Consider the following 27786-nt stretch of genomic DNA (forward strand, 5'->3'; position numbering starts at 1 on the left):
GATAGCTAGCATTTATTGACTTCTTACTGCTCGGGTCCTTGCTGTTGCGCTCTCCTTGCATTCTTTCCTTCCTTTCTTGAAATACCTTAGTAATCTAGATACTGTGATTATGACCCATTTTGAAGATGAGATGTGAGGTTCCAAGAGATAATACAACTTGCCCAGGACCTCACAGCTAGGAAATGGCAGAATCAGGTTTTACAGTTGTGCTGGCTTCTGATTCCATACTTGCTGCCTTCTTCCTTCCTCTGACAGAGAAAAATGGGGAACCACACCCGCACGTCCTCCAGCGCACCAGAACAGGTAGTCCAACTTGACAAACCTCTTTTGAAAGATTGTCAATCCCTGAGATTTAAAAGCATTTTAGTTTCATTACAGAATTATTTGAAAATTAGAAGAGAGAAAGAAATCATCTCTATTATTGCTGGCCTTACATAACTATGATTAATATTTCATTGTATTTGCTTTCAGGCTTTTTTTTGGCACATGTGTATATTTCTTATAGTACATACATTCTTTACTATTATGATATTTTAAATATAAATAGAATCTTCATGCTCAAGAGTTTAATGACTCTCAAAATGGTAACTTAAGACTTTTTTCAGTTTGAAATGAAAGAGGCCTAGCAAATGAGTGAATGAATGAATGAATGCTTCCATGTATAGAATATTACATGTTTGTCTGCTTGTCACTTTTGTTTGTTCTGTGTTCAGAGAGAGGGGCCATTGTTCTATGTTAAATTTTGTATCACAAACACTATCATGAACAAAGAACATACTTTCCCAACTCAGGTATGTTTTTTTTAACCTGTCTTTCTAAGTCTTGCTTAAATCCACACTCTTGATTAACTTTCCTTGATTTCCAAGCACATATGGTCTTTCTCTCTCCTTTTTTGCTATACCTCATATTTGACATTCATCTTGTTCTCCATCTGCTAGATATAATGTTTTTGTCCTTTTTTCTTATACATTTTTCTATCCCCAGTGCTTTTTTCATGATATCACTTGTATTTTTTTAGCATTTGGTATTTGAACCAAATTGCTATTAATTTTCCTGATACTAGAATGATTTTAAACCTTCTGGTGTGTCTTTCCATGTCTTATAGGTCCCTATCACTGTAACCATGCCAGAAATGACAGAAAATGAGACTCCTACAAAAAAGCAGCACAGGTAAGTAGCCACAGTTCAAAAATAATATCATTTTAGAAGATAAGCAGAATTAGTCCCTACTTTATTAAATAGGTAATTTTTAGGGAAACTTTCATTTGGGTGCCTAGAAAACCATTACTCTTTCAAAATATGTGTAGATAGATAGAAATCGCTTTATAGAAAAAGGTACATAGTTAACATTTACCTGTTCTTATTCTGCCAGCGGTACACCAAATGTAATACCAAATCTGTTCTAAACGTTTAGTTTCTTCTGAAAGTTTTTACTCCAAACAGGATTAGTCTTTGTAGATCCCAAGCTCACGCAGGCTGAAGTCAGTTTGGATAGACATTTTGTGACATTAGAAACCATTATGCCAATATGCATATCAGTACAATATTATTTTGGGCTCTTTGTATAACCCCCCTTCTGGATTTCTATCATTTTGGCCAGTGTTTCTGCTTAGGATTACATGGCCAATGTTTCCATTAATATTTAAAAATATTTTTATTGATTTCAGAGAGTAAGGGAGAGGGAGAGAGAGAGATAGAAACATCAATGATGAGAGAATCATTGATCAGCTGCCTCCTGCATGCCCCCATTTGGACACCCCCCTCCCGCTGCACCTCCCTCCACTGGCCAGGCTGCTTCCATTAATATTGAAATCACTTATTCTCTTTTTTTACTCAACATCTGTTAGAAAAATGTTAATGTATTGAATAATAATACCTGAAAGGGAAAAATCAATATTTTTAATAGGTTAGGTTTTAATAAAATTTAAGGGTTTGGATAACTTAAGGTACATAATTGCAAAAGATGGTTGAAATGCCACTTGTCAGTGCTTGGGTGCTGGAGGTTGCCATAATTACCTTCCTGAGAGCGGTGGGGTGCTTCTCCTTTTTCTATGTCCCACACGGAAAGGGAGAAGGACAGGTGCCTGAGTGGAGGAGCTGGGGATTAAAATTAAAAAAAAAAAGAAAGAAAGAGACAAGAGGCAGAAATAGATCCAAAAGCTGGGTGCCGGGTGGATGCTGTCACTCTGATAGAGGGACAGTCAACACCCACCACAGACAACACAGCACATTTATTGATTTCCAGAGGGGGTTTAAGGTCAAAGAAGTTTGGATGTGCCCAGGTCCTGTTCATTCCCTCATTCCTGGGATTTAGCATATCAAGACCTGGGTAAGTCAAGGTCCTATTCCTTCCTCATTCCAAGCACGTGGATAAAGATAAGAAATCAGTACTGATAACAATCTCTTTTGGGAGGCTGTTGCTGGGGGACGGCCATGCCAGTCACCTTGGACTCAACTGACATTAATTTAAAGGTCATCCATGTGCATTCCCAAGGGGCCCTCTACACCTGAGGATTTCCAGGTTCCTCCCTGCTGTTGCTCATCTCCTTTACACACCCACCTCCACCTCAGCTGGGTGCCAGGCAAACATCAGAAGTCACCTATTTGTGCCCTGGCCGGTGTTATTCAGTGAATAGAGCATCGGCCTGATCACCGAAGGGTCTCGGGTTCAATTCCCTGTCAAGGGCGCATACCTGGGTTGCAGGTTACATACCCACCCCTAGTTGGGTGGGTGTGGGAAGCAACCAATCAATGTTTCTCTCTTTCTCTCCACTTCCCTCCCTTCTACTCTCTGAAAAAAATAAAAAATAAAAAGAAGTCACCTACTTGGCACATTACTTTGAGAGTTGTCTAGTTCCTTTATTACATTTTTCAACTAGTTTTTGTTGATTTGCTTTCTGACCAATGTCTTGTGGGTGTGTAAGTATAGAGAATTGTAGTTACTTTCAGAAATTGTGGATTCTAAATTTATATTGATGTATCTGCAGTTAAGTTTACATACCATAACATATATTAAAATTATATATCATTATATATATGAACTTATATAAGTTTTATTTAAATTCTTACTAATGCAACAAATACAAATTCATAAAATTAATTTTTATGGTCTCAAAATGTAAAGTGGTAAAAATGGTTTTCTGTTGTTTTCATGTTCCTTTTATCGCCTCTTTTTGTTTCAGAAAGAAAAATCGGGAGACACATAATGCAGGTAGAAACAGCAATTTAAATTTATTTGTTAGCATTTTTGTATTCAAAGTGAAATTATACGATAGTTGATTATAAGCTTTTATGCTATATGTATAGAATCATTTTAGAAAGGTCTTTCTTATTTTTAATTGACTGAATACCCTTGAAGCTCATGAAATGGCTTGCTTATCATCTTCTCATTTATTGTCTATTTAGATCACATGTGTCAAACACACGGCCCGCGGGCCAAATCCAGCCCGCCAGGCCTTGCAATGTGGCCCACACCGCACTGTCATCACTGCACTCCGCTGTCAGTTTATGACATTGTCAGTTTATGACTGTTCAGTAAACCATTCGGCCTGCGATTTAGGCTGGATTTTAGATTTTGGCCCCTTCTCTGATTGAGTTCGACACCTCTAATTTAGATAATTTAACACTGGAGTAGTGTGTTAAGTGATTTCATTCACTGTGATTTTAGTATTTTGAGTGATTCCAGATGTACTTTTTCTAAATAGAAAGTAGAGTATGTATCTTTGCAGAAATTCCACAGGGAGCTGGCTGCCTAAAGGAATAGGAAAGAGGTGTGTAGCAGGCTGTAGATATTAAAGGTTCTTAAAATGTGAACAGTCTTAAGTTGCGAAGTTCTAAATTATAGGAAGAAGTGTAGAAAATATTTAATTTTATTTCAAACATCAAAATTATAGGCCAAAGCCAGATAAACATGTATAGAAGTAATTGCACATACATTTACAATTTGATACATTTTATAACATTTATTTTCCATCAAAGACTTCACTGAAATCGATCTAAAAAAAAAAAAGAAGTTAATTTCTGTTATCTATATTATAATTGATACCTTCCTTTCCCTAAGTAAAGAACCCTGGGAGAAATTTTATATATGGAGAGAAGTGTTGACCCCTGATGGAATATTGCTGTTCCCCAGAAGGGAGTTGACTGCCTTTAATTCCCCTTTATCACCATGGGTAAAGAGTCTTAATGCTGTTGTTGTTTTTACCTCCACACATTAAAAAATCTGCTCCATATACTATTGTTAGAAAATTCAGAAGAAAGGTGAACTATACTTATTGCTTTGCGGGGTGTGTGTGTGTGTGTGTGTGTGTGTGTGTATGTGTTTTCCATATGAGTTTAAGCTCTTTCGTATATATCAGGCATGTCAAACTCAAAGGCTAACATGGGCCAAATAAGGTTTAAGTTGATGTGGGCCGCAAAAAAAACAAAAGCTTCAATTTTTATAGAAACATCGGTTTATTTCAATAGAGACATGCTGAATACAAAAGCCTGAAATCAATGAGTAATTGTTAACATAAAATAATAGAACATTTTAATAAAAATTAATATTTTTCTTGAACATTAACTTACCAGACACTAAATAACTGCACAAATTAGTAAGCATAACACAAATAAACCTATTTTTCTTGTTCTCCAAAAGTGAAATATTTCCTGTTGCCCACACCAAACAAGTCAGTACAAGACTAATGACATGGCAGTCAGCTGCTAAAATATTTACTGCTGCTGGGACCGGTTTGGCTCAGTGGATAGAGCGTCGGCTTGCGGACTGAAAGGTCCCGGGTTCGATTCCGGGCAAGGGCATGTACCTTGGTTGCGGGCACATCCCCAGAGGGGGGTGTGCAAGAGGCAGCTGATCGATGATTCTCATCGATGTTTCTCTATCCCTCTCTCTCCTCTCTGTGAAAAATCAATAAAATATATTTAAAATATTTACTGCTAGTATTAGTGAAGAGAAATGGTACACATGTGCATAAGGGAAACAAATGCCACACCATTATAGTAATCAGTCATTAGTGAATGTCATAGTTCGATATTAATTATAACAGGATATTATAGAAATTATGTTATGAAATTTTTATTAAAACATCTCTTACATACCTTTATATTGTCTAGGCCACAAAAATATTCGTTGTAGGCCACATGTGGCCTGTGGGTCGAGTTTGACATGCTTTTTTAAATATATATATTTTATTGATTTTTTTTACAGAGAGGAAGGGAGAGGGATAGAGAGCTAGAAACATGGATGAGAGAGAAACATCAATCAGCTGCCTCCTGCACAACCCATACTGGGGATGTGCCCACAACCAAGGTACATGCCCTTGACTGGAATAGAACCTGGGACCCTTGAGTCCACAGGCCGATGCTCTATCCACTGAGCCAAACCAGTTAGGGCGACATGTTTGACCTAAATGTTTTATTGGTGTCAACTGTCACATGGTGCTATAAATATGTTCTGATAGTAATTCAGAATGATTAGACATAATTGAAAAGGATGTTCTTACTGCTAGATTCTGAAGCAAAAAGAATATCTCTTGCAAAGCAAGACCTACCTATGCTATAATTTGAAAGATCATCCTTTTATAAGCACTGGAATCTTATTAGACAGGAAGATTTTAGAAAATTTTCTCACAGAAAATAGCCAAGACCAATGTTTCTACTAACAGTGTCTTATAGAAATTAAAGAAATTATTTAGATAATGTCTTGTATCCTCTTTTTTTAAAATATATTTTTATTGATTTCAGAAAGGAAGGGAGAGGGAGTGAGAGAGAAACACTAATGATGAGAATCATTGATTGACTGTCTCTTGCAAGCCCCCTACTGGGGAACTAGCCCGCAACCTGGGCATGTGCCCTTGACTGGAATTGAACCTGGGACCCTTCAGTACGCAGGCCAACGTTCTATCCATTGAGCCAAATCAGCTAGGGCACTTGTGTCTTCTTAATCCTTCTATACAACTTTTAAAGTTGTAGCACATAAACCCGGAACATTTCCCAGTTCCTTGAGACATCAGATACCCAATTTTTTGGATGGGAAAATTTCTATGTGGCCAAAGTAAACAACCCAGACTCCATTTTCTTGTCTATTTTAAGTTGTAACTAATAGCTGTTTCTAGTCTACAAATGTTCTCTAGTCATCCTAATCTTTTTAGAAAAGTCTCATTTGCCCATCTTCTATAAAGAGGCAGTTTTTTAGTATCTTAGGTTATTAGTGGGTTCTTGAAATTTGGTTGTTAAAATCTCTAGTAATACTTGAACTACAATATAATTGCCTAACAGTAATGTAATATTAGCAATGTGTTTGTAATTTGAATTTAGTAATTATAGATCTCATTTTTAAAGTGTTAATAAAAGTATTGGCTATACCAATTTTCATAACACTAGACTTAAAATCTGACATTCTTAGAAATCTTACTATAGTTAGTAGACACTATTAGATAAGATTTTCTTAGCCTAAAATTTCTTTACTAGAAGCAAATTTTCTGTATGTTGATAAAAGGATTTCCCCCCTTCTCTAGTGGAGAGGCATAGGAAGAAGAAAATCAATGCTGGGATTAACAGAATAGGAGAACTGATCCCATGTTCCCCTGCACTGAAGCAGGTAAGAAGTCTTCTCATTTTTATTTATTAAAATATATTTTATTGATTTTTTTTACAGAGAGGAAGGGAGAGAGATAGAGAGTTAGAAACATTGATCAGCTGCCTCTTGTACATCCCCCACTGGGGATGTGTCTGCAATCAAGTACATGCCCTTGACTGGAATCGAACCTGGGACCCTTGAGTCCACAGGCCGATGCTCTATCCACTGAGCCAAACCGGTCTCGGCAAGTCTCATTTTTATTCATAACTGTGAACAGATAATCCCCCATTGTTTAAATGGTTATTCTTGTTCACTGTCATGAATAGTTTTTTGGAGTTAATAATTGTCTCATAATTTTTCATGCTCTTAAGTTTCTGTATGGCTATGTTTAATTCTTCCCACACTCTGAACAGTCTTCTAGTACAGTTTTTACATGATCGAATGAACCATATAATTTCTTTCTTTTTTTTTTTTTTAATTTCTAGATCTTTAAAATCTTGAATTATTCAGTCCCATGATTACATGTACTAGTATATGTATACAACTATATTTACTAAGCATTTTTTTTATTTTCTTTAATCATGTTCTTTACTATCTTAAATTCTTAACTAGAATCTTCTAAGAATCTCTTCTTTATTTTGTTTTCCACACCATATCAACCTCCACTAAAATCTCGGCTTATTTAAGCTGACAATTTTCCTTAAGTTTTTTGTTTCTTCTGATAATGAGGATAAAGCCTGCTCACTGAAATCAAAACAATAAAAATGGAAACAACATGGAAGGCATAAAAAGATTAAAAAATAAATTGAATATTGTCAACAATAAAAAAATCTTAAAAATTAAGTTAAATAAATAAATTGACATTCTATGCTCAAGTTATAATCATTGCTAAAACTTGTTACATATCTCTTTAGACATTGCTTTGTGACTATGTCTGAATAGTTTCACAAAACTGCTTTGTATTTTCACTCAGTGGTACATAGTAGACTTAGTAATACATACCTTTCCTAATGTGTTGTAACATTTTACTGGTTATATAGTACTAGAGGGCTGGTGCACAAAATTTGTGCAGGGGGTGGTGGTGTCCCTCAGCCCAGCCTGTACCCTCGCCAACCTGGGATCCCTCTCACAATCCAGGACTGCTGGATCCCAACCGCTTGCCTGCCTGCCTGCCTGATTGCCCCTAACTGCTTCTGCCTGCCAGCCTGATCAACCCCTAGCTCTCCCCAGCCAGACGGATCGATGCCTAACTGCTCCCCTGCCAGCCTGATTGCCCGAACTGCCCTCCCTTGGCAGCTGGTCGCCCCTAACTGCCTTACCCTGCTGGCCAGGTTGCCTCCAACAATCCTCCCCTGCAGCCTTGGTATCCCCAACTGTCCTCCCTTACAGGCCTGGTTGCCCCTACATGCCCTCCCCTGCTGGCCTGGTTGCCCCTTAGGCCAGCTCCCCATGGGAGTTCCCACTGTGAGCACTGCTCAGCCAGAAGCCGGGCTCGCTGCTCCTTAGTGTTGCCTCAGGGAGAAGCTCCCGCTACCGCTGTTGCACTCCCCTGGCTTCTGGCTGAGCGGCACTCCCCCGTCGGAGTACACTGACCACCAGGGGGCAGCTCCTGCGTAGAGCATCTGCCCCCTGGTGGTCAGTGCTCGTCATTGCATCTGGTCATTCTGTTTGGTCAATTTGCATATTATCCTTTTATTATATAGGATTCCATTGTAATAGGATATCATCATTTATGTTAGCCTATTTTAAAAAATAAATCTTTATTGTTCAGATTATTACAGATGTTCCTCTTTCCCCCCCATAGCCCTCTCCACTCAATTCCCCCTCACACCTTATGCCCTTACCCCCGCCACTGTCCTCATCCATAGGTGTAATATCTTTGTCCATTCTCTTCCTGCATCCCTCACACCCCCTTCCCTGTGAGAATTGTCAGTCTACTCTCTTTCTATGCCCCTGATTCTATTATATTCAGCAGTTTATTTTATTCATCAAACTTTTTATTCACTTGATTTTTAGATTAACTTGTTGATAGATATGTATTTTTTGTCACTTTGTTGTACATAATTTTTATCTTTACCTTTCTCTTCTTCTTCCTTTTCTTAAAGAATACCCTTCAGCGTTTCATATAATCCTGGTTTGGTGGTGATGAATTCCTTTAGCTTTTTCTTGTCTGTTAAGCTTTATCTGACCTTCAATTCTAAACGGGTAGAGTAATCTTGGTTGTCAGTTCTTGCTGTTCATCACTTTGAATATTTTGTGCCACTACCTTCTGGCCTGCGTAGTTTCTGTTGAGGAATCAGCTGACAGTCGAATGGGTACTCCTTTGTAGGTAGCTACCCTGTTTCCCCGAAAATAACACAGTGTCTTATATTAATTTTTGCTCCCAAAGATGTGCTAGGTCTTATTTTCAGGGGATGTCTTATTTTTCCATGAAGAAGAATATGGAACACATTTATTGTTAAATGAAAATAAAGGAAATTGGGAAAATCCAAGATGGCTGCACAGGTAAACACCTAGCCGCAGCTGCACACAATAATTTCAATAAAATACAACTAAAATATAAAATGGACATTACCCAGAACTACAGGAAAGTCGACTGACTGGAAATTCTACAATGAGAAGCAAGGAGAGAACCAGAAGGAAGAGCGGAGGAGCTGTAAAAACCTAAGGTACGGAGACACGCGGCGTGCACGGAGAGGACAGCCGGACAGGAGGGGCGGCTGAGTGCCTGGCTGGCGTTCCCTAGCGGGAAGGAGATAAAAGTTCCAACTGTCCTGGGCCCCAGTTCTGACTGCTCTGAATCCCAGTTCTAGGCCAGACCCCGGGGACCCAGGCTCATCCATAGGGAGCTGGGCTGTAAGGCGGAACCCCGGGGGAGCGGCGAAAGGAGGTCCCAGAGGTGCGCACATTGTGTGCAAAGAAGGGACGGTTGGCTGTGCCGCGGGATTACCCTGGCGGGAAGGAGACAGGGGCTCCAGACTGCTCTGAACGCCACCTCCAACTCCACTTCCAACTGAACTGAACCCCAGTTCCGTGCTCATTGGGGGAGAGACTAGACTGTTTGGTAGCAGGCGAAAGTCGAGGGCACCTTTCTCTCAGAGGTGCTTGCAACGAGTACTGAAGGACCCTGGGGATTACTGAGACTCAGGAACCTCATAGGGCAGGGCTGACAGAAGCCAAGGCTGAAGACTCTACCCTGAAGCCCCGCCCCATCAGGGAAGCTGCGAAAATGTTGAGACAACAATAGATCACAAACAAAAGAAATGGAGGACAAAAAGTGACTGGGTATAGAGTTCAAATCTATGCTTATAAGGTTTTTCAAGAATTTCCTAGAATAGGTCGTTAAGACATATGAGGATATGAAAAGGGATCAACTAGAATTAATAAGGAATCAACAAGAAATGATAAGGGATCAACAAGAAATAAAGAATACATTGTCTGAAATAAAAAATATTATACAGAGTCCTAAAAACAGAATGGAAGATCGCAAGAATCAAGTCAAAGATTTGGAACATAAAGAGCCAGAAGACACTTCTCCGCAGAAGCAAGAAGGCAAGAGAATCCAGAAAATTGAAGATAATGTAAGAAACCTCTGGGACAACTTCAAGCGAACCAACATCAGAATTATGGGGGTCCCAGAAGATGAGAGAGAGCAAGATATCAAAAACATACTGAAAGAAATAGTGACAGAAAACTTCCCCCACCTGGTGAAAGAATTAGACTTACAAGTCCAGGAAGTGCACAGAACTCCAAACAAAAGGAATCCAAAGAGGACCACACCAAGACAAATCATAATTAAAATTCCAAGAGCAAAAGACAAAGAGAGAATATTAAAAGCAGCAAGAGCAAAGCAGGTAGTTACCTATAAAGGAGCACCTATATGATTGTCAGCTGATTTCTCAACAGAAACCATGCAGGCCAGACTGGAATGGCAAGAAATATTCAAGGTGATGAATAGTAAGAACCTATGCCAAAGATAATCTACCCAGCAAAGCTATCACTCAGAATCGAAGGCCAGATAAAGAGCTTCACTAATAAAAAAAAAAGCTAAAGGAGTTCATCACCACCAAACCAGAATTATATGAATTGCTGAAGGGGGTTCTTTCAGAAGAGAAAGTAAATAAAGATAAAAATTATGAATAACAAATGCGTAACTATCAACAAGTGAATCTAAAAACCAAGGAAATTTTTAAGAAAATCTGAGGAACAATATTAACTGTTGAATATAATAGAATCAGAGGTATGGAAAGGGAGTGAACTGACGATTCTTGGGGAAAAGGGGAGAGGGGATTTGGGAAGAGACTGAACATAAACTGTGCACCTGTGGATGAGGACAATGGAGGGTGGGGAAAGGGCAGAGGGTGGGGTGGGAACCTGGTGGAGGAGAGCAATGGAGGGGGGGGGGGGAGGAACATTTGTAATAATATGAACAATAAAAATTTATTTAAAAAAAAAAGAAAGAAAATAAAGGAAATTTATTACCTGTATACGGTACAGTAGTACGGTAGTTGTCAACACAAACCAGACAAACTGAATCCTACAGTATCAAGAATTTACTCATTTATTCAATGACAATCATGTCATCATCTTCTGGAACATCATCATAACAATTCAATTCCTGAATTTCCTGGTGAATTTCTTGTGACTCCATTTCTTTCAGAATCAGTGGACCAAATCTCTCATGTTTAGCCTGGGGGGCCTTATTTTCGGGGGATGCCTTATATTTCACTCAGAAGGAAACCTGTAAGTAGGTCTTATTTTCGAAGGATGTCTTATTTTCGGGGAAACATGGTAACTGTTTTTCTCTTGCTGCTTTCAATATTCTCTCTTTGTCTTTTGCCCTTACACTGTAACAGTTAAAACATGTTGCAGTGCATGCTGGGGATGAGCCTGAAACCAAGATATGTGCCCTTAACTGGAATCGAACCTGCGACCCTTTAGTCTGAGGGCCAATGCTGTTACCACTGAGCAAAACTGGCTAGGGCTGTCTCAACTTTTGAGTTAAGAAAGGACAGTATTAGTTTTCTCTCTCCAAAGTGTTTCCTGGGTTACTTTGTTTTTTATGAGGGGACTAAGTCTAAGGAACTCAGAATTATAACTTGCTGAATGAACCAAAGCACTAAATCACTGATTCCTGCATAAAAACAGTTGTCTGATAAAGTACTGGAGTTATTTAATAATGTGCACATGGACTGATAGGTTAGCTCGCTGCTGGAGTCTGGCTGATTGGGACTGAGGAAGATAGGCTGGACATGCCCTCGAGCCCACCAGTGGTCCCTCCCTGGCTGGCAAACCTCTCAACTTCCTTTCCCGGTCAGATCGTGCACCAGTGGGGTCCCTTGGCCTGGTTGTGCCTTCTGTCAATTTGGGACCCATTGGCATGTCGGAGAACTGGTTTTGGTCCGATCCCACAGACCAGGTTGAGGGACCCACTAGTGCACGAATTCGTGCACCGGGCCTCTAGTATATGTATAAAATTTTTCAAAGTCAGGAACTTTTTCTGTTTTGTTTATTTTATCCCTAGTGCCTGGGACAGAGCTTGACACATAGTTGATGCTCAGTAAATACTTAGCAAATGAAATTTGTAACTGGCTGTGATCAATTAGTTGTAAGACACCACTGCACTCGGACCAGCCAATACTTAGCAAATGAAAGATAAGCAGTAGAAGCTTTTGAAGATTGGTGCATTTTAAAAAAATTTAAAGATACATATCACATATCCTATATAATAAAAGCCTAACATCCTAAGTGTCTGACCATTCGACCAGTTGCTATCATGCACATTGACCAGCAGGGGTTAAACACTCTGACAAGTAGGTTAGTTTGCTGCTGGGGTCTGGCCGATTGGGACTGGGTGAGATGGGCCGGACACGCCCTGAAGCCATCCCTAGATCCTTCCCTCAATCTGCCAACCTCTTGCAGTCCCTCCCAGCCCTGATGCGCACCAGTGGGGTTCCTCGGCCAGGCCTGTGCCCTCTCGCAATCTGGAATCCCTCAGGCAATGTCGGAGAGCTGGTTTCAGCCCAATCCCCACAGGCCAGGCTGAGGGACTACACCAGTGCATGAATCCATGCACTGGGCCTCTAGTATGTAATAAAACCAACACTTTAAGTTTCTTTGGCAAGGTCTTAAAATGAAAACCTTTTAAATTGTTAATTTTCTTTGGCAGAGCAAGAATATGATCCTGGACCAAGCTTTTAAATATATAACAGAATTGAAAAGGCAAAATGATGAATTCCTGCTAAATGGAGGGAATAATGAACAAGGTAAATACTTTTTCTTTTTGTTTTTTCCTCCAATGTTTAGACCTTTGCAACCAGTGCAACTTATATTAGGATACAGAAGGCTTTTTACCCACAGACATTATTATGACCATGTGTTAAGTGGATCTGGGAGAATAGTGTTGCAGATAAACTCATCTTAGTGAGCAATTCTAAATCTTGCAGGTATACATAACTTTGATTTTGGACTTGTGTCTATTTTTCATGTTTGCTTAACTCATGATATAAGTAATGCTGAATCTTTTTTATTCTAGTTGAATCTTTTAGTGAGGAGGAACTTATCGGAGGATGTAGAGGGATCCTGCTCAGTATAACTTAAAAACAAGATAAAGATAATGTCTGTGCTAAGACTTAACTGTGAATTTTCTCAAAGGCCAAACCCTAGTTCATGATTGTTTTTATTTCATGTAATGTGCGCATAAGACTGCCTAATCATTTAATAATATTTGATATCTAGATAGAAATGAGTCTTTCTTTGTTATCAAGTGAATCTCTTTTTCCACTTGAACTGGAGAATGGGTTTCCTTATAACAGCTGAAAAGAATGTCACAGGCAAGTATAAAGGTCCGAGTGGTAGGCCACTGACAAGGGCAGAGAAAGAATTTCCTGTGACACCTCAGAAGGTCACATTAAAAGGAGAGAAACAGGCAGAATTTGTGGAGGTGGAGCAATGCTGGGCTGTTTATAAGAAACGGGAAGGATATTGGAGAGCATACTTGAAGGTTAGCCTTCAGAATTTCAGTTAGATAGCAACTTATCCCCTCAAGTAGCTCAGTTGTCTTTTATGGCCCAGGCCCTGGTAATGATGCTGTCAGGTAGCTAGATATATATGTTTGGTATCCATTTTGAGGCACCCTATAAAATGATTTGTAGACTTTTCTAGTAAGAGCTTCTTTGGTTTCACAGTCCAGGGGCTGAGGCAGTCAAGTTACCTTAAGAAAAAGGGAAACTATTGAAAAAAATATAAGTTGCCCCAGAAAAGCTGAACAGGCCAGGGGTCATAGCAGCAAAGGAGGCAGCTTCAGTGTGACTGCTTGTCATCTCCGTTATCATCCTTTCTTTGGTGCTTTTTTTGTGCATCTGCTTACTCTTCTTCTCCCAATAGTTTTCTCCACATACTCATGGTCCACATGACAATCTAGAACAATGGTCTTGGGAGTCAGGCTACCTGGGTTTATGTCCTCATTTCATTTATCACTCAGTACCTATGGTCAGTTACTTAATCTCTCCAGGGAGTCTCAGTTTCCTTATCTTAAAATGAGGATAATTATAGCATCTATCTGGTTAACTTTAGGTAAATTATATAACTACTCTGAGTCTGTTTCTCACATCTGAGAATGATGAAGACAATAGGTAGTTCCCATCTCATGGTTGTTACGAAGAGGAAAAGAGATAATTCTGATAAAACACTTGAAGTTTGGAACTTCAAGAAAATGCTTGATAAAAGTTATCTGTTATGATTGTTATTGTTATTAAATGAAACAGTGAATGAAAAGTCCCAGGCATATAGTAAGTGAGCAATAGAGAGAACAACCATTATTATTTGGTCTATAATAATAATTTTAAAATTTTTAATGTACATGGCACATTGACAGCTTTTTCCTGTGTCTTTTAATTTAAAAATCTAAGGAAATAATTTTCTAGTCTCAGTTCATCCTTGTCAGGACAGAACTGTTCATTTCAGGCTACCTCATAGGGCATTGGCCTTAAGGATGGGCTGCCTTTGAGAGGGAATGGGGAGAGTATCTACCCCTATGGCAAAACAAGTGGGGATGTACAGGATCACAGAGCATAAATAACAGCAGCCTACATTGCCCCGTTAGTAGGACCCAAGGGTTAGGCTGTTTTCCTTAGAAAGGAACAGGAGGGTAGACATCTCCATTACTCAGTAGGGTAATATACGTTGTCCCTGCCAAGGAAAATGCAAGTTCCATTGTTGACGCTCTCCATCATGTTTTACCACTTTATTTCTTACATGTTCTACTTGTGCTCTGTTGTTTCAAAGGGTAGATTAGAAATGAGTTTAATGCCATTTTAAAAAGAGACTATTACCACCATAAGTAATTTAGCTGTTGTAGGCTGTGATATTGATATTCACTGTTATTTTCCTAGCATGTTACTATGATATCAGTATGTCTTCCTTGTTTTACCTTTGTAGTTGCCCTATTGGGAATTTTTGAATTGAAGGTTTTAAGTTTCTACATTATGAGTAATTTTTAAAAAAATTATTATTGCTTTTATTTCAGAGAGGAAGGGAGAGGGAGAGAGAGAAACATCATGAGTGAGAATCATTGATCAGCTGCCTCTTACATACTCCTTACTGGGTATCAAGCCTGCAACTCAGACCTGTGCCCTGACTTGGAATAGTGCTAAGACCGTCTGGTTCATAGGTTGACATTCAACCACTGAGCAACACCAGCCAGGCTTTTGAGTAATTTTTTTTTACCTTTGAGTTGTTTACCTTTAAAGATATATACTTTTAAAAGTTGGAATAGAAGTTTGAGATACCATTCTAAAAAGAAGAAAGAACTTGTATTAGGAAATAGCTGAAGATTCTCAGTTGAGGTATTTAGAATGCTAGAATTAGATTTCACTAGTTTTAGTACACAATACTTTCTTAAATTATTTTAAATATTGATGTTTACAGGTAATTGTTTTATTTATGTTTTTAATATTGTAGCTGAAGAAATTAAAAAGCTACGTAAACAATTGGAAGAAATTCAAAAAGAAAATGGCCGGTATATTGAATTACTGAAAGCAAATGACATATGCTTATACGATGATCCCACAATCCACTGGAAAGGAAATCTTAAAAACTCAAAGGTCTCTGTTGTTATTCCCAGTGACCAGATTCAGAAAAATATTATTGTTTATTCCAATGGGAGTCAGCCTGGTGGCAACAACCAGGGAGCAGCTGTTCAGGGGATAACCTTTAATGTTGGCCATAATTTACAAAAGCAAACCGCCAATGTGGTGCCAGTGCAGAGGACTTGCAATCTTGTGACTCCTGTGTCTATTTCTGGAGTTTACCCTTCTGAAAACAAGCCATGGCATCAGACCACAGTTTCTGCATTGGCTGCCAACCAGCCTGTTCCTCTTTGTCTTCCGGCTACCATTCCTGCTCAAAATATTCTCAAGCTTGCCACCTCCAAAAGCGATTCACATGTGCTTGGTGCCACCAGGGGCTCACTGGTTGCTGTTCCTATAGGACCTGAACATTGCCAACATCGGTCCTTGCACACAAGTCTAAATGATCAAAATTCTTCTGAAAATAAGAACGGGAAAGAGAATCCGAAATTATTGAAGAAAATAGTCCCTTGTGCCACAAGCGTTCCCTCCAGCTCCTCAGCAACTACCACTAAAGTGAACCCTGGAGGCAAGTCCTGCCCGAGCACACAGGATTTGAGAAGTGATTTTCAAACCACCTTTGTTGTTTCAGTTACCACCACAGTCTGCTCCCAGCCTCCCAGATCTGCAGGTGATTCTGGCCCAGTGAGCATTAGCAAGGGTGCAGACTCCACAAGCGTTACCGCAGTGGTGGCCCCATCTGTCCCTGAAGGAGGGAAGACCACCACTCCTGTGAGCAGTCCTTCTGCAAATCCTTTGGATAATGGTTGGACTCTTTCTTGTTCTTTGCCTTCTTCAGCTGTTAGTGCTTCAGATTTGAAAAACATTAATAGCCTTACTCGAATTTCCTCATCTGGAAACACACAGACAACATGGACTACTTTGCAACTGGCAGGAAACACTATTCAGCCCTTAAGCCAGACACCTTCTTCTGCTGTGACTCCAGTATTAAATGAGTCTGGTACTAGTCCCACAACAATCAAGCACAGTAGAAATATGGCTACAGGCATCAACTTGAATAATTCCTTACCAGCAGATGGGCAGCCAGTTGAGCAAGTAGTTGTAACCTTGCCTTCTTGTCCACCGTTACCTATGCAGCCAGTTATTGCCCAGTCGCAAGTTAAATCTCAGACCCCCCCAAGTATCCTCCCATTGAATTCAGCAATGCAAGTGATTCAGATGGCTCAGCCAGTGGGGACAGCTGTTAAAGCAGCTCCAGCTAATCAAAACGTTATCATTCTTCAGCCACCCAGCACCACTCCATGCCCAACAGTGATGAGGGCAGAGGTTCCCAACCCAACTGTAGGTCAACAGATAGTAATCATACAGGCAGCTAATCAGAATCCTTTGCCACTCCTCTCAGCTCAACCTCCTGGTTCTGTTCGACTCCCTGTCAATGGAGCCAATGCTATAATAGGATCTAATTCAGTGCAAAATGTGTCGACCCCACAAACTTTTGGTGGAAAGCATCTTGTCCACATATTACCAAGACCTTCATCTTTATCAACATCTAATTCAACACAAACTTTTTCTGTTACCATGTCGAACCAACAACAGCCTCAAACTATTTCTTTAAATGGACAGCTCTTTGCTTTGCAGCCTGTGATGTCTTCATCAGGAACTACAAACCAAAACCCTATGCAAATTATTCAACCCACCACCAGCGAAGATCCAAATACCAACGTTGCCCTGAATACATTCGGTGCTTTGGCCAGCCTCAATCAAAGCATATCACAGATGGCTGGGCAAAGCTGTGTACAATTGTCTATTGGCCAGCCTGCCAATCCTCAAACTATTGCAAATAATCAGACCACCCCAGCTAACAGTGCTTCATTAACAGCAACAGTAGTATCGCCCATGACAACAGATACTTCAGCCACACTACCCAGCACTTATAGTCTTGTGACTACCCCCTCAGTGAACACTGTAGCTTGTTTGCCTAATGTGAAGTCAAAAAGGTTGAATAAGAAGCCAGGTGTCAAGAAACACTCAGCAGCTAACAAGTCAGCATGCCCCCTGAATCCAGTCAGCGATGTGGGCCAGGTGGATTGTCCCAGCACTGAAGGCTCAGCAGAGCCACCATGTAATGATGGACTGCTGGAAAGCCCCCCTCTTGTGGTGCCATCTGTCACTGTGTCCCAGACAAAAAGTACTGTGAGTGTTTCTGGTTCACATTCTTTGGATGTTCCGAATTCAGAATCAGTGATAACTGAGTCTGTACCCAAATCTAAGTCAGCAGAAGAGTCTAATTCACCCTGCCAAGAATCTATAACAAGTGAGCATTTTGCAGTGGCCTCAGCAAAATCCAAAGATTCTGTCCCCGTAGTGCAAGAGACATCTCAGGATAAGCCACCAATTAGTTTGGCATTGTCAGATGCTCCCAAATTTGGTACTTCAGCCAACGTGTTGATTCCATCTCCAAATGATCCCCCTGTTTTGGTTTCTCAGGTTTCTGTTTCATCATCTACCACAAGCATTACAAGTACTGATTGCATTTCTGAGGTAGAAATCATTGCTGAGCCTTGCGGAGTTGAGCAAGATTCATCAGATAGAATGCAAACTACAGGTCTCTTAAAGGAGCAAGGTATAACTGCATTGCTGTCTGGTCTTGCTAAAGAAAAAGACCCTCAGAAATCATCTCTTTCAGTCCAGGTGGACCATCCTGACTTTTCTTCAGAAAGTTCTAAAATAATTGATTCAAATATTGATTTGCATCCCAAACAGGAGCTGTTGCTGATGAACAGTGATGATAGAGACCCAGGACAGCATCATTCCTGTATCCCTGATCAGGAGATTATTCATGGCTCTTTGCTTACCAGTCGGCAGGCTGACTCTCCCATGTCAACCAGCTCGGGTAGTAGTCGTAGTTTCTCAGTTGCATCCATGCTTCCTGAAACAACTAGAGAAGATGTCACCAGCAATGTAACAACTAATACGTGTGACAGCTGTACCTTTGTAGAGCAAACTGATATAGTCGCTCTTGCAGCAAGAGCTATTTTTGACCAGGAGAACCTTGAGAAAGGAAAAGCTGGTACCCAGGCTGATACAAGGGAAGTTACTTCAAAGCCTTCTGAAGCATCATCTTTAGAAGGAGATCAGCCTTTCAAAACACAGGTCTCTAAAGAGAATAGCCCAGGTCAGGCAGAAGCAACACCAAATGAATTTAATTCTCAGGATTCAATTGAAGCAACTGTGGATAGGCCCCTTGAAAAACCAAGTTGTTCAGTAGGGATTAAAACATCAAATGCCTCTTTGCAGGTTTCTAATTCTCAGCCACCAAGCATTACCAGTTTAAGTGTGAATAATCTTATCCATCAGAGCAGCATCAGCCACTCTCTTGTCAGCTGTGCTGGATTGTCTCAGACTTCAGAGTCAACAACTGTTTCTGCTACAGTTAATCTGACTGTTTCATCTAGTTCCTATGGCAGTCAGCCTCCTGGACCATCTCTGATGACTGAATATTCTCAAGAACAACTAAGCACTATGACTGGTACTGTACCAACTTCACAGATTCAAGAGCCACTCTTAAAGCCAAGTCATGAAAGCCGTAAAGACTCCGCTAAACGTGCTGTCCAAGATGACCTTCTACTGTCCTCAGCGAAACGTCAAAAGCATTGTCAGCCAGCCCCCCTCAGGCTTGAAGGTATGTCCCTGGTTAGCCGAACTCCAGACAGCATTTCTGATCATACTCAAATGATGGTTAGTCAGATCCCTCCCAACTCTTCAAACTCAGTTGTGCCTATTAGCAACCCAGCACATGGAGATGGCCTTACGCGATTATTTCCACCTAGTAACAACTTTGTGGCTCCTGCATTGAGGCAAACTGAAGTTCAGTGCAGTTCTCAGCCTTCGGTTGCTGAGCAGCAGCAAACCCAGGCCAGTCAACATCTGCAGGTCCTGCAACAGCATGTTCCAGCTCAAGGGGTATCTCACCTGCATAGTAACCATCTCTACTTAAAGCAGCAGCAGCAACAGCAGCAGCAGCAGCAGCAGCAGCAGCAGCAGCAGCAGCAGCAAGCAGGGCAGTTAAGGGAAAGGCATCACTTATATCAACTGCAGCATCACATACCTCATGCAGAGAGCTCTGTCCACTCTCAGCCCCATAATGTCCACCAACAGAGAACTCTGCAACAGGAAGTTCATATGCACAAAAAGAGGAATCTTGTTCAGGGCACTCAGGCCTCCCAGCTTTCCTTACAACCTAAGCACCATGGGACTGACCAATCCCGATCCAAGAGTGGTCAGCCACATCCCCACCATCAGCAGATACAGCAACAGATGCAGCAACACTTCGGAAGCTCCCAGTCGGAAAAGAGTTGTGAAAACCCTTCAACTAGCCGGAACCACCCTAACCATCCCCAAAACCATCTCAGTCAAGATATTATGCACCAGCAACAGGAGATTGGAGGCAGACAGCAAGGCTCAGGGGTTTCTTCTGAACATGTAACTGGGCATAATCCAATGCAGAGGCTCTTGACATCAAGAGGCATAGAGCAGCAGATGGTGTCCCAACCAAGTATTGTGACTAGACCTTCAGACATGACCTGTACTCCACACAGACCAGAGAGAAATAGAGTTTCAAGTTATTCTGCCGAGGCACTCATTGGAAAGACATCTTCTAATTCAGAGCAGAGAATGGGTATATCGATTCAGGGTTCTAGAGTTTCAGATCAGCTTGAAATGAGAAGTTATCTTGATGTACCCAGAAATAAGAGTTTGGGCCTTCATAATATGCAGGGTCGTGTGGACCATACTGTTGCCCCAGATATCCGGCTGTCTGACTGTCAGACATTTAAACCAACTGGAGCCATTCAACAGCCCCAGAGTAATTTTGAAGTACAGTCTTCAAGAAATAATGAAATAGGTAACTCTGTATCATCATTGAGGAGTATGCAGCCTCAGGCTTTTCGAATTAGTCAAAACCCTGGTCCACCACCAATTGACCGCCAAAAGAGATTACCTTATCCACCAGTTCATAGCATCCCAGCAGGAAATGCTATCCCACCAAGGGACAGTGAAAACACATGTCATCAAAGTTTCATGCAGAGCTTGCTTGCCCCTCACCTTGGTGATCAGATCATTGGGAGCCAGAGATCACTCTCGGAACATCAGAGGAATGCACAGTGTGGGCCATCCCCTGCAGTTGAATATAGTTGTCCCCCAACTCATGAAAGTGTCCATATTAGAAGAGAGAGTGAGAATCAGAATAGGGAAAGTTGTGACATGCCCCTAGGTGCGATTAACACCAGGAACAGCACCTTGAATATTCCTTTTTCGAGTTCTTCCTCAGGAGATATTCAAGGTCGAAACACAAGTCCCAATGTTTCTGTGCAGAAGTCCAATCCCATGAGGATCACTGACAGTCATGGGACCAAGGGCCACATGAATCCTCCAGTCACAACCAACATGCATGGGGTTGCAAGGCCAGCTTTGCCACATCCATCTGTGTCTCATGGAAATTCTGATCAAGGGCCTCCTGTACGTCAAACTAATTCTTCAGTTCCCCAGCGATCAAGGCATCCCTTGCAAGACAGCAGTGGTTCCAAAATTCGTCAACCTGAAAGGAATCGTTCTGGAAATCAAAGGCATAGTAATGTCTTTGATCCGAGTCTTCCCCATCTTCCTCTCTCTGCTAGTGGCAGTATGATTCTTGGACGCCAGCAACCCACTACAGAGAAGAGAGGAAGTATTGTTCGTTTCATGCCTGATAGCCCTCAAGTACCTAATGATAATTCAGCACCTGACCAGCATACGCTATCACAAAATTTTGGTTTTCCTTTTATTCCCGAGGGTGGCATGAATCCACCAATAAATGCTAATACTTCTTTCATTCCACAGGTTACTCAGCCTAGTGCCACTAGAACTCCAGCGCTCATCCCTGTAGATCCCCAAAATACTCTACCTTCCTTCTATCCCTCGTACTCTCCTGCTCACCCTACACTGTCCAATGATATTCCGCTCACTTATTTTTCGAATCAGATGTTCTCAAATCCCAGCACAGAGAAGGTAAACAGTGGGAGTTTAAATAACCGATTTGGATCAATTTTATCTCCTCCAAGACCTGTTGGTTTTGCTCAACCAAGTTTTCCTCTTCTCCCTGATATGCCACCAATGCACATGCCCAACTCTCACTTATCCAATTTTAATATGACATCTTTGTTTCCAGAAATAGCTACAGCTCTTCCTGATGGCTCAGCAATGTCACCTTTGCTTACAATCGCAAACTCCTCTGCCTCTGACACTTCCAAGCAGTCCTCAAACCGACCTGCCCACAACATAAGCCATATTTTAGGTCATGACTGTAGTTCAGCTGTTTAAATTCTGATAGACTAAGAGTAAATGTCACAGGTGAGATTACAAATGTATTTATATGTGCATGCAGACATTCATGCACATGGAGAGAGAATTGCGTATGTATGTTTTTGTGTTTGTATAATCACTTTGCAGTTTTCTTCTGAATGTAGGGAAGCTGTGTCAGATGATGCGAATACTTGGGTTGTCAAAAACAAATTACCTTTCATTTTTAATTGCATGATGTGATTTTTAAATTTTCCAAGCAGATTTACATTTTCAAGTTTGATTTGTAATGTTATATTCCCTAAATATTAATCAGCTGGAAGTTGGGGGAGATCATTTTGGGGTGTGATGAGTAGGAGGAATGACCTCAATTTTGAACTTTATTGTTGAAAATTTGTAAACTAGTTGAAATAGTTGAGTTGTTCTAAAAAAAAAAAAAAAAAAATGCAGATAGTCCCAGAAAACACAGTGACTCATAACCAAATGCTGGTTGATGTCAGGATCTAGAACAGTTTCTTACCCATGGCATGTATTGAATTAATACAGAATGTATATCCATGGTTAAAGTCAAGCAAATAATTGAGTTGTTTAATCAGCCTTTATTCCCAAGATTTGATTTAGGTAGAGGCTTCTTTCTTAATTAGTAGTATAACACTTACTTAGTTATCTGAATTTCATGTCCTGTTCTTCAAATTAGGGAGCCATGCTACCCTTTAATGTGCCAAGACCCTTAAAGATAGAAAGTTAAAAAGAAAAGTACATAGATATTTTCCATGTTGTGCTTGCATTTTACATTAGTCCTTAAGGATAAGAGCAGTTGTGGAGTTTTGTATGTGTTCAGTTAAAAATTGTTTCATAAGTTGAGTTTTGTTTTCATATTCTCTCTTCATTCTATTTATTGATTTTAAAGTAAATTCTTTTACGTTTGTTTAATTGGTATGGACTGATCAGTAAATAGTGTCTTTGGAATCTAGAGTTATCTGAACCCTACTTTTTAGATATTTCTTTGCAAAGTCTTAAGTCTGTCCTTATATTCATTTACTGATATTTTTATTTAAAATATGGCATTGTATATTGCATTATTATCCTTCATAGTAGAATTATAAGAAGATGAATTTGTTCATTATTTTTCCTGATGGCAGATGTTAAATGGTGCTTCAGAAACTATATGTTGTGTGTGTGTGTGTATGCCCAGATTTTAAAGTATAAACTTGCTGTTTAAAAATAGGCCCGCTATCTGAAATTGGGAAATTGAGGCCCAAGACCTGCTGAAGTATACAAAAACTTGATGTAGAGGGCTTAAGAAGCCCCACTGAAGTTAATAATCTAAATATATATATATGTATATACTCACATATTGAATTTGAAAACTTAAACTAAATCAACAATGATATATGCTCATATTCTCAAACCCACTACTTTTTGTTGTTATATTCTGCCAAAACTGGATGGAGTGGGAGAGATGCATATAAATTGTTCTGTCTTCTCTGTTAACAAAGTGAATCCAAGAACCAGCATTTTTTTTTTCTCTCCTCAAAAAAGCCTCCTAGGGCTTGGTTAGAGCAGTGACTCCAGTGAATACCTCTTCTAAAGACTCAGCAAAAGGGTCATCTGTGCCTCTTCAACTGTTCTCACCAAACTTTCCCATCTGCTCCTGCTGCTAACTGAAGCAGCCTCCTGGGGGCAAAAATACTGTAAATGAGAAAAGCTTTTGTATTTTCTCCCTTCAAAATGGTCATGGGAAGAACAGGAGAGCTTCATGAATAAGTTATTCAGCAAAGCCACAGATAAACTCATCAGTTAAAACTGTTAATTGAGACAAAAATGTGAGATTTATGACTTTTTTTTTTTTTTAATCTTAACTGAGTTTTAAGCTTTAGCATTCAAGTTTTTCTTTGTACTTGAAAGGTCCAGGCTGCCAGTTACAAAGACAGTTTTCAGTGTGTTTGATTATTTATTATTCTCCTCTCTCCCCCCCCCCTCTATTACACACACACACACACACACACACACACACACACACACACACACACACGCAAGCACGCAAGCACGCATGCGCGCGAACACAGCGGCTAGCGAGTTCTGAAGAACTGGGGACTCTTAGATATAATTGGAACTAAGGTAACAAGCTAAGGAGAAACTCAATTTGAACTCTGCGATGGAATGGCCTCAAAACTCTGAACTTTCAGATACTTCTCTGTTGGCATTGATGGTATTTTTTGCTCAGCTCAGTTCAGAGGTAGCATTTACATTTCTCAGAGCTTTCATTCCAGGCATGTAACACCTTGATCCCGAATGAGTCTTTATTCCTAAGTAAGGCTTATTTGACCACCGGAGAAAGGATGTGACCATCTGCAAGTAATTTGGCTCCTGCTTACATGTAGCTCTAATTATCTTACAGAAATGTGCATATATACGTAAGAGGCCATTTTTCATATGAACTCAATTCTGAAAGTGTTCAGAGCATAGTAATCTTACTTGATTTAAAAGCACAAGTGTATGAGATTTATCAGCAGTATTAAGTATTTGATCATTAGAGCTACATGATTTGGGGGCAGAATTTATTTTAATATCCATCTCTGGATGTAATATTTGACAAAGGATTTGCAGAGAACCATAGCAAATTTTGGTTATAGTAAATTTAATGTTATTCTTGGTTTCAAGTATATGACTATAGAATGTAAAACCATTTCCACAAGTAATTTTTTTAATTTCTGGAAGTACACAAACTTATGTATGAGGTATAATTGAGAATCATTGATTAAATTAGTTTCTCTTTTAGTGTTGCACATCAGATGGAATCAGTTCCAAAAAGTGGTTGATTCCTCTAAACTTTTCACACAGTAACTTCTAACGAGGTGAAAATTTTCAGATTTTTTATCGTGTAATTTTTAATATGTCAATAATGGATAAATTAAATTTGATGTATTTTTTTTTCTTTTTTGGTACAAACAGGTTGTTTTGGGATGTTTTATAATTCTTTAGGGGATTTATTTTTGTTTTTATTGTAAGACCCTTTGGGAAACCAGAGACGTGCCGTCTCTTATCTAAGTAAGGACTGAGAATTCCAGAATGACATGCTTTATAAAATTTATATATTAGAATTGTGGAGAGAAAATAATGAGGAGGGAATGTTTTTTGCAGCAATTTCAGTCACATGTCAGGGTGAACTTCAATAAAGGTCATCTTTTAAAATCAGTCTTTTAAAATACAAAATTATTTTAAATTATTTTAAAGATAATTCATTTGCCTTGTTCTTGCCTTCTAACACCAGCCATTTCCTGGAGAGGCTGAAAGTTATACTCCAAAATAAATACATAAATAAATAAATAGATAAATAAATAAATAAATAAAATGGGGAAGACATTTTAATGGGAGTAAAGTCCTAAAAATTTGAGAAAGGATCAAGACTTACAGATATAGATCTTCTTAGCTGTACCATTCCTTTGATACATAGGTACCTAGGCTCTTAATTTCTTCCATCTGCTCCAAGTCTAATGTTATTTCCTTAGCATGATGATTACTCCTTTGCCTTGACACATTTATTGGGCACACCATCTATTGGGTCAGCGTGTGACAGGAAGTCATTCTCCCAAATTAGTGATTCCCAGTTCCTGGTTTGGGGAACCACTCTGTCTCCCACTGTACTAAGTGACAATAAGAATTTTTGAAACAAAAGAAAATAAAAATTGATTTAAAATATTGAATGTGCCATATAGCTTAGCTCTGTTCCTTATTTAATGAACCATGTTTTGTCCTGCGTTCTACACTTCCTGTGTGAGCCCAAGGGTGTTTCTACCAGAGTCTAGGGGGACATCAAATGAGTAGTGAGGCAGTCCAGATTTGCTGGTAAGAAGTGTTGAGGACTTTTTTGGACACAATTTCTAGTTCTGCTCACATGCCTCTTCCCTGGTACTGCACTTTACTCGAAACTGTGCCTCTGGTCCCAAGACCAGCCATTGGAACATGTTATTCACCCACTCCTCTGTTAAAACAAAGGACCAGCCAGGATGGTATAAATCAACTAGTCCAGCACCAGGAAGACAAGTACATCTGATGTTTCTCACTATTGCCTTATACTCTGAGCCATCTTTGATTTCAATCCTGTAAAAAACTTACTAGGTTGAAGCAACACTTCTTTTAAACTCAGAGCTTGTATGTGATGGTCATCCAACATCCTTATTTCTAGATTTGCACAAACCCCATCAACTGTAATCTTTCTCTGTATCGTGCATGTATTTAGATGCTACATAAACATGAGCCAACTTGTGTTAAAAATATTGGGCATAACATCCAAATGGTGTTTTTCTTGGATGACTGCATAATCATTAGAGATTTCATGAGAAATAGAAGATAATTCTTTGTTTGCAATTTAACCTTTTAAAAAATATTTTGGGGGGCTCAGTTATGTGTTTGGTTATATATAATACTATGTCTTAGGAAATTAATGTTTACTCCATTTCGATCCCCTCTTGCAAACTAAAGTATGATGTTCAAATACTTTAGTCTGTTCCACAGCCCCTGACTCTTAAATCAATTTTTCATCTATGAGGTCATTGAGGCACTGGACTTGATTATATTGGTAACCTATGAAGGGAGTTGAACTGTTGATCTTCCAAGAAGAAAGGGACCAGACAGTGTTGCTTAAAATGCTGCAGTTGTGTTACTGTGAAGAAAAGATTTGCTTCCACTTTTAGCAGGCCATATATAAATCTGAGAACATAATTACCTTCACAAATTATTTATAGAAACACTGGGCAAGAAGCTTACTGTAGGGCAGTTACCAGAAAACAAACAAACCCAACTGTAGTGCTTTCTAAAGTGTAATAATTGTATCTATTTCCATGCCAGCAATGCCTGCTGCGCACTGTGTCCTATTACTGTAAATCACCTGGTTTATAATTCTAATGGGAGCTAACTTGTTTTGTAATGGAGACCAGAGCAGATATGTATAATATGACCAGGATTGTCCTACAGTTGTAAATAAGAATAGGTCCTGTTTATTTTGACATCTTTTTACAAATGCATTGTATTAGGGTGTGAATATTCTGAACCATGCTCTTGTTTAAAGTTTTGAAATTTTTATTGGTAAATGTAACATTTTAATGGTTGTAATAATTATTTGTATAGATATAAATATAGTATTTTATTTAAGAAAATAAACTTTGCATTTTTGCATTGTGAATTCTCTCTTTTCTGATCATTCCATGTGCCACTTCAAGCCTGGTATTAAAACAACTTCTCTTGCAAACTAAAGTATGATGTTCAAATAACCTTTAAATTTTGCCAAAGTATCTGAAAATGACACCATGACACATTTCCCCTGGGGATTATGTTCCTGATCAAAGAATCAACTTCAAATATATCATAATTATGATTAGCACTATATCTTTAGAGCAAGCTATATACCTCTATGCTATTGTAAAAGATAAAATTAGAATTTCAGATCTGGGAAAATATTGAGAGATTATTCCATTTATACTCTCATTATAGTGAAAGAAACCGAAGCAAGCACTTTGGGGCAAGAATTAGCTTTCATTACAGCCACATCAATTTAGTCCCATCTCACCAGCATGAAGTTTGAGGTGGGGAAAATGTTGCAGAGGACTTGTACAGGATAAAGCTACATAAATTGTAAATGCCTATAAGTCAAACTATTGTGTAAGGATAGCCTACAGATGTGATAAGAATATAAATTAGGGCCGAAACTGGTTTGGCTCAGTGCGTAGAGAGTTGGTCTGTAGACAGGGGTCCCAGGTTTGATTCTGGTCAAGGGCACGTACC

At 39.6% G+C, this 27786-nt stretch overlaps 1 protein-coding gene across 2 annotated transcripts in view; it reads left to right on the forward strand.

Annotated features, from left to right (window-relative positions):
- USF3 (upstream transcription factor family member 3) overlaps positions 1-27187 on the forward strand; it is a 41754-nt gene extending 14567 nt beyond the window's left edge. The window contains exons 3-8 of one of the 2 annotated variants that reach the window (XM_084871782.1): positions 256-303; positions 1106-1170; positions 3183-3211; positions 6516-6598; positions 12747-12843; positions 15539-27187. In XM_084871782.1, the coding sequence (XP_084727908.1) occupies positions 262-303; positions 1106-1170; positions 3183-3211; positions 6516-6598; positions 12747-12843; positions 15539-22023 (6801 nt within the window). In that variant the 5' untranslated portion in view covers positions 256-261 and the 3' untranslated portion in view covers positions 22024-27187. The remainder of the gene's footprint in view (positions 1-255; positions 304-1105; positions 1171-3182; positions 3212-6515; positions 6599-12746; positions 12844-15538) is intronic. The other variant, XM_084871783.1, reaches the window with a different exon arrangement.
- Positions 27188-27786: the final 599 nt, after the last annotated feature.

This window comes from Pipistrellus hanaki, assembly GCF_964339955.1.
Source record: "Pipistrellus hanaki genome assembly, chromosome: 2".
NCBI classification, from domain to species: Eukaryota; Metazoa; Chordata; class Mammalia; order Chiroptera; family Vespertilionidae; genus Pipistrellus; species Pipistrellus hanaki.